General features: G+C 39.3%; 1 protein-coding gene across 1 annotated transcript in view; it reads left to right on the top strand.

Moving 5' to 3' along the window:
- URI1 (URI1, prefoldin like chaperone) overlaps nt 1–7,488 on the top strand; it is a 37,584-nt gene extending 30,096 nt beyond the window's left edge. The window contains exons 7-11 of the mRNA XM_025040801.1: nt 180–348; nt 1,760–2,099; nt 4,477–4,619; nt 5,332–5,581; nt 6,891–7,488. Of these exons, the coding sequence (XP_024896569.1) occupies nt 180–348; nt 1,760–2,099; nt 4,477–4,619; nt 5,332–5,581; nt 6,891–7,082 (1,094 nt within the window). The 3' untranslated portion in view covers nt 7,083–7,488. The remainder of the gene's footprint in view (nt 1–179; nt 349–1,759; nt 2,100–4,476; nt 4,620–5,331; nt 5,582–6,890) is intronic.
- The last annotated feature ends 678 nt before the right edge of the window (nt 7,489–8,166 follow it).

An 8,166-nucleotide genomic window follows, 5' to 3' on the forward strand; every position in this document is an offset into this window, starting at 1 on the left:
CACTTTGAGGAGCGGGACTCTAAGAGACCTGTATCCTTGGAGTTCTCCTGCGTGGCTCAAGAACCATGCTCCCCTGTGTCTCAGCATCCCCTCGCCGCGTATGAAAGTCTCACTGTCTAGGTGTGTGTCTTTTTGAAGTCGGCTATTAACAGCCATGTTTTTCCTTTTTTAAAAAACAGCAAAACACCGAATTGCTCATAAACCTCACTCCAAACCCAAAACTTCAGATATTTTCGAAGCAGATTTTGCAAATGATGTCAAGTCCAAGGATTCACTTGCTGATAAGGACCTGTGGGCTCGACTTGAGGAACTGGAAAGACAAGAACAATTGCTGGGCGAACTCGATAGGTACCTGATGACAGATGACCCTTCCAAGGGGATCTGTTTCCATATACGTTTCCTGCTCATCTTTCTCCTCATTCATTAATAATGTGTGCTCATTGAAGAAAATGCGGAAAAGCGTAATATGTTAAAATATCAATAATCCTGCCACCCTAAAATAAATGTTACTTCTCTAGAGTATTTCCTTTTAGGGCTGTGTTCACGCACATACCCACACATGGTGTGTATGGGAATGCTTAAAATCAATATCCCTATTATTTTAATGATAAGATTTCAGCCATACTTTATACAGTGAAATATTAAGACAAACCAGTAGTTGACTTATAATAATTATGGATGTTTTATAGATTACATTTTAAATGAAGTATTTTTATATTATAATCAGGGTAATGATGTGTGTTTGAATACCTTGTTAAAAAGAAAATTTTGTTTCGAGTTTGTCACTGCTTTGATTTAAGTTTGTCACTGTAAAATGTTTATTCTTGCTTTCCTTTGCAAACTTTTCTGTTTTTTTGAGCAGGCAGTTTGTAATCTGGTCAGGTAGTTATATATATGGAAAACTTTACCAAATTGCTGTTTGAAATACACATTAGCACTCACTTAGAATTGTCAGAGCGCTCAGTGAAATCTGTTATTACAGAGGTTCCTACGTTATTTTGCTTAAATGATGTACCATATGCAGTAATTAGTTTCTGTGAAAATAGGACATGGAGCACAAAAGATATTTTTTCTACCATTTCACCTATAAATTCTTAGGTCTTTTTGTGATACAATTTCATTTTTTAAAATTAGTTTTGAATCTCGTGATTTTTCTTGCTCATGATTCTCTTTTTTTACACGATGTTACTGCATTTTGGGTTTCGTTATTTTTAAAAGGTCCACAAATCCTTTGTCGAATGGAGCATGAAAAATGTGCGTGTGTGTGTGCATATAAATATAATTATATTTGTGTGTGTGTAAACCTTTTATTTTGTTAAAATTATGGTAATGCATGCTTATAAAATGTTCAGAGCATAGACATAGAAAATGGGGATGCGCTAATGTTCTGTGGCTTTAATGTCTGATCTTTAATGTCCGATCTTTAAGTAGAGTTACGTATTCTTCATGGATTTCTTACACATTTCTGACAGTATTATTTATATTGTACTTATATTTTCTATGGTCAGTATCCTCCTTTTAAAGATAAAATATCACCTATGTTCTACTTATGTTTGAATAACTGTAATATGCAGAATTAACATAAGAACTGATGTTTTCCTGTTTATTTTAGAACATTTTTATTAATCTAGAATTCTAGTTAAACATCTATTTCAAATTTTAATTTTTATCCATTGAAATGAACAAAATTAGAATATATAAAATTCTAGTGTGTTCCATCTGAATTTTCTTTTCTTTTCTTTTTTGTTTTTTTTACCAGTAAGCCTGATACTGTGATTGCAAATGGGGAAGAGACAACATCTTCTGAAGAGGAGAGGGAAGATCAGAACATAAGTGTGGATGTGGCACCTCAAGGAACAGACTCTGTTACTCTCAGCAGTTGCCGTGTGGCCGATACGCGTTCCGGACTGCTCAGTGGTCACATGCATGGTCAGCTGACCTGTTCAATGAATGGCTCAAACTCTTATCATAGTGATGAAGACGACGATGACGATGGTGGCGATGGTGATGATGGAAATGAAAATGTCCATGATGCTGTGGGGGCTGGAGATGATTCTGTACCAACAATATATTTTTCTCATACTGTCGAACCCAAGAGGGTTTGTATACTTTTAACTTTACTAATTTTGCATATAATTTGAACACTAAACATCATCTACGATATTCTCTTTAAAAGAACAGTATTAACAGTAGTTAATAGCACCAGGCAGGAAAACCATCTTTTGCCTCTTGTTCTGACCAACTTGTCTACAAAGAAAAAGGAGAAGAGAGAAGTCTAGATAGCTGTTATTGGGCCGTCGTTCGCTGAGGCTACAATAGGGTTTGAGTTGTTGGGGTCTGGAAGGGGATCAGATGTGAGTGGCAGCTACTGTAACTCCACCTGTCTTTCATTCAGAGAGTTTTCTTAAGAATTCTAGAGTTAATTAATATTGTGGGCATTTTGGTGTATTTAGGATGTTTGAAAGTGACTGCATTAGTTAAATTTTTAATTATACCAGGTTGTTGTTCTCTGCGTGGGCATAAAGTGAATAGGAGCATCACGAGCAAAAAGGAAAATTTTAGGAGGAAGTAAAAATTAGCTCCTTTTCTGGCAAAGTAAATGTAAACATCTGTGGGTAATCATGACTTTAGAATTTTGGTGTTTCGGAGCTGGCGTCGCTGTAGACATCTTCCAGTGCGGGGTTTGAAGCCTTGCTTTAATATCAAAAGACGTTTTGTTCCCTCCCGTGCATATTGTAGGATGTCAGTATTTGAAATTGATTGAAGCGGGTCGCCTCTGGTTGAAGGAAGGATGTAGGCTTCCTTAACCCTATCCCCTGACCTCGCTCGGCTCCATAGTGCTGTTCCACGAGCCACCAGGCGTCGTCTCATTTTCTTTCTCAAGGAAACTTGAGGCCAGGAGACCACGGAGCTGGTTACTAATAAAACGGGGACTCCTCTATCTCAGTTCCGTGCTCCTCACCACCAGGCGCCCCTGCAGGCATCGCTCGAGTCAGCCCTAAGTGCCTGTGATGGTTGTTTAATGAAACATGTTTAAAACATATTCGGTATTTCTCACGTTCCGTAAGTTATCCTTGCTGTACTATGAAGTGAAATAATTGTGGGTTTTTTTTGATAGTCTAAGACTTTAGACTAAAGGGAGCATCTCATGAATTCTTTTGAAAAAAATTGATTAGCTAGAAAAAAAGTTTGTTTTGTGATTCTTTGTTCAGGCTTAAATTTTTTTCTTATTTTCAATTAGATTAAACAGAAGAATAAATAATATTCACAGGGATATTATGGGGAAGAGCAGTCATTAACGTGGAAAGTGCGGTATAAATGCCGAGGAGGGACATAGAATAATATATTAATCCCGAACAGGACTGGTTTTTATTTTTTAGTTTGATTTCTAAAAATTAGAGGTATTTAAAATTTTAAATAGGTAAGCATTACCTAATACTGCTTTTATGACTAAGTTTTATGTTTTTACAGAATATTTCTTTTGGTTAACTGTGCTCTTTGTTTTGAGATGCATGATTTAAGCCAAAAATTTACATCAAAGTAATGGGGCGCTGCGAAAGCGCATCATAAATGCAGCGTTTAGTTTGGATGCACAGTCGATGCTCAGACAGCGCGGGGTCGGGCGCACCGATGCTGCACAGTAGGAAATCCACGTGTAACTTTGACTCTCCCAGAACTTGACCACTGACAGGCAGCCCGCTGTTGACCAGAGGCCTTTCTGACCCCTTAAGCAGTTGATTGACACATCTTTTGTACCCTATAAGTATTATATACTGTATTCTTACAACTAAGTCAGCTAGAGAAAAAAGGCTATTGAGACAGTCCTAAGGAAGAGGAAGCACGTTGACGGCACCGTGCGTGTTTATCGGCGCTGTGGGCTTACGTCGTCTACCTCCCAGACAACCCGACCGTCAGTGCGTGCGTCGGCACTGTCCTGTACGATACAGAGCACTGTAGACGTTACGTGCAGTGCTGACGCTAGACATCAGAAAGGAAAAGGTTTGTGAAAAAACTTCATATTTACTGTCACATGAATCGCTACAGGTGTAACGATTCACATATCGATAATGAGGAAGTAGTGTGACTGCTGTCTGGTAGCCTCGTGTACTCGGCACGGTTGCTTCACGGTCAGGAACTCTCCAGAAAGTTTTCCAGTATATTGATTGAAAAAAATCGTCACGTGAGAGAACCTGCGTAGTTCAAACCAGTGATGTTCGAGGGTCACTGTATTTTGCCTTCTATGTACTGATAAAGTCACCGAAGACTAGAATTGGCCCTTAAAGACGTAATTTAATGCTGTGAAAGTCTGTCAAGGACTTCTAACCCTGTCTGATACTGCATGCCGTTTTGGTGTCAGAAAATTTAAACTGCCTCTCTTACTGTTATTTCTTTAACTACGGAGTTTATTGGTTTTTACCTTTGGTCTTGATTTAACTTCTCAAAAGGATTCTAATTTTTTTGCTGTGAAAATTTTAGGTCCGAATAAATACTGGAAAAAATACCACTTTAAAATTCAGTGAAAAGAAAGAAGAAGCCAAACGGAAGCGGAAGAGCAGTGGCGGCGGGGGACACTGGGCCCAGGAGCTGCCCACGATCCGGACGCCTGCCGACGTTTACAGGTAGGCCGGCCCCACCCGCCCTTGAGCCCGACCCCGAACCCGAACCCGTACAGGAGAAGTGTCCCACTCAGAGGCTGCCCTCAGCAGTGACTGGCCCGGTGGTGGCCTGCCGCGTTTACAGGCTCCCGCGGCTTCCCGTCCAGAGCAGGCTGCGTGCCGCGCGCGTGCTTTCTCCCGGCTGTGCTTGTCCACTGGGGCTTTTAAAACATTCCCCATCGATCTAGTCAAAAAATGTCAGAAATGGAGGTGTGTGTTTCTGGTGGGCGGGGGCGGCACCTTCTCACTCCAGCTGTGACAGGCTGGGCGGGTTCACGAGTGGAAGTGAAATACGCAGCCTGCGCTTTGGCTGTGCTGCTAGCCGAGGAAGCGTCACTCGAAGATGCCGCCGTTCTCATGACCCGTGTTTGTGACGTAGTGAATTGAAATTCGCTGTCTTCCAAGTAGGTCTAAGCTGTGGGGAGTGTTTGGACAAATCAAGCTGTCGTCACCCAGAGCATGTTTATGAATAAAGTGCTCCATTTTATTAGGCCAACAAATTGTGTTTTAAAAATAATATAAAATATAGCATGTCAGGCTACAAAATTATTTTGAATGTGAAAATGCCGACAGAACATTTCAGATTAATTTCTAGAAGAGATTTTAAAAATTATTATAAACGTCCCCTCCGTATAAGAGCTCCCTAACATGAGTGTGTGCTTCGCGGGTGTCGCAGAGTCTTTGTGGACGTCGTGAACGGGGAGTACATCCCTCGGAAGTCGATCCTGAAGTCTCGCAGCAGAGAGGACAGTGTCTGCAGTGACACCAGTGAGAGCAGTGCCGCTGACTTCGATGACAGACGTGGGCTTTCAAGGAGCATTAGCTGTGACGAGGCCACTTGTAGTGACACCAGTGAGAGCATTTTGGAAGAGGAACAGCACGAAAACCATCAAAAGAAGCTACCACCCGTAACAGGGTCGCCTGAGGTGCGCGTGCGCCTTTGCCTCTCCCCTTCCTGCAGTGTCTCGGACAAACATTTGTGCGCCGAAAGGCGTAGTAGCTTATTTCAGAGGGGCCTGTCGTTCACTCTCCCTGCTTTACCCAGTTATTTTTGGAGTTGCAAAGGTATTTATTTTTAAAAGTGCAGCTGCTGTACCTCTCAGGTATGGTCTATTAACCATTAATTTTATTGTCTTTAAATGATTTTATTTTATATATTTTATTTATCGAAGTTAAACAACTGGGTAATGGCATTGTTTATCTCGTAGCTGTTCCTTATACACATATTTATTCTCAAAAGTTACAGGACCTAATTCCAGGCTCGTACTTTTTTGATAATAATTTTTAAAGACTAAGTGATACATTCTCTTGACTGATTTTGTACGCTTGGTGTACACAGGTAAGCAAAATATGCGTGAAAGTTTACATATCATATTTTAGTTAGAAGATGAAAGGGGGAGGCTCCAAATATTAGAAATCTTTTAAAATATCTTTAAAAAAATCATAACAGTTCTTTGGTTTTTATAGATCTTTATGTGAAAAGCTATGGAAAGGTATATCTTTGGTTCTAGTTCCAGCATTTTGTCCACATTACTTTTGTTCCAATGGAACATGCAGTTGACCAAATAAATCTAACAAACATCCACTTGAAATTAAAGAATGATTTTTGTGGAACCTTTGATTTCTGTCCTTGAATTAATTGTATTAAATTTTGAGACCAACGTTTATTTGCACGAGTATCAGCACTTTAATTTTTCATTTCCACTCACCTCAAATAAAATTCAGCCAAGATGCAATGAAATACTCAAATAATTGCATAAGTGGACACCACCTAAGAGACGTCACTACTGCTGGAACTCAGCTGTAGGCTGGCAGGCAGCCTGGCCGCCTCAGGATACCTCATGTCCCGGCTGGTGTATGGCGCCCTAGTAGCAATTTTTATTTTGTTACTTTATTTTTTACAGCCTCGGCTGGACCTAAATGTATGAAAGTTGAGGACCTTTTATTTACCCGTTTTTCGTTTTAATTCTGGATGAAACGTGTATTTTCCATTTTGTTTTCTTGTGTGTATGCTATAAAAACTGACATATTTGGTGGTGTAATTAAGATATATTTTAGTGGTCTCTGATTTCTCTGAACAGTTTGTATTTTGATGTTATAGTTTTGTCTTTTTATCCCAAAGTCTTACGAATTTACTTTTAATGAAAACAAATGTATAATTGACAAATACAGGATAAAGATTTGGCGGGCATCTGATTTGCATTTCATTACCATAATCTGACTTTTGTGTTCTAGGCTTTCTTTGGAACCGTAATAGAAAAAGAACTTTTGTCGCCCTCCTTCCCACCTCACCCAGCCGTGGCTCACCCTGTGCTCTCCACCATCCCGGAACGAAAAGAGGTCCCGTCAGGAGTGTCGGGAGTATCGGAGGACGCTGCAAAGAGGGTTTCAAAGTTCAAAGCTGCCAGATTGCAGCAGAAAAACTAGCCCTGCCTAGGAGATGGGAGTTTACGTCCTCAAACCTAGTTCTGCATTCGTTTAGAATACATAGAGCAACAAAAGTTCCGTGCCGTTGGAAATAAGGCATCCTGAGTTAATGGGGCAAGAGGTTCTCTCACTCTTATCACAAGAAAAAGGAAAGTAAACGTTTGAAGACTTTCGTAATCATCTTGTTTTGTTAATTCTCTGAATGCTGTCAGTCCTCTTGTCTAAGTTTGCCTTACGATGCAGTGGCGGCTTTTCGAATTATTTTTCAAAGAATACTGTTCATATGCATTGTTTTTGTGTTTCAAACTAAATACAGGCAGTTTTGTACCAGCTGTGATGTTGTGCATACCATATGGACCATTTTAAGAAACTTTTAAAATTTCAAATAGATTCAACAGTTATATTACTTGCTTTAGCATTTTAAAGGCACTTTAAAAAAAAATCTACTTCTCGTAGGTTTTGCAGCTAGGTGGCTATTTAAAAAAACTCTCCCCCTTGACCGTCATTCTGTAATCTCTAAGGCAGAAAGCTACATGTACCGGATGGGAACGTTTCTTTGATAGGAAGGATGGTTATTTTGTAAAACTTTTTTTTTTTCCAAGTAAAATTTTATGAAACTTGGTCTCTAAAAATGTCGTGAACTTTCTGATTTAGTAGTACAGAGATGTCTTTGATTCATGTTTATGCTCCATGCACCACACAGTGGGTCCTTGAATTCTTACAATTCCAGTGTGTGCACTTTTAACTGGCATCATGTTTTCGTGGAGAGGAAAGGTTGTCTAGATGCTAAAAAAGAAAAAGAAAAGATTTTTAAAGTAAGAAATTTTATGTTTTAATTGTCTCAACATTTTCATTCTCTAAGGCTACTTTCCTTGTAGTAAATAATTGAAATAACATATTTACTTTTAGCAAGACTCCCTAAAATACAGAAATTTATTCTAACATGGAAAATTACACTGCAAGTGTTAATCATTAGCTTGATGCATGCTAAAATGTAGCTTTTAAAAAGCATTCTGCATTAGTACTAAAATAAGCCATCAATGCCAGTCCACCCTCTATTCATGGCTAAATATTTAAAGGTTAT

This window comes from Pteropus alecto, unplaced genomic scaffold (assembly GCF_000325575.1).
Source record: "Pteropus alecto unplaced genomic scaffold, ASM32557v1 scaffold89, whole genome shotgun sequence".
NCBI lineage: Eukaryota > Metazoa > Chordata > Mammalia > Chiroptera > Pteropodidae > Pteropus > Pteropus alecto.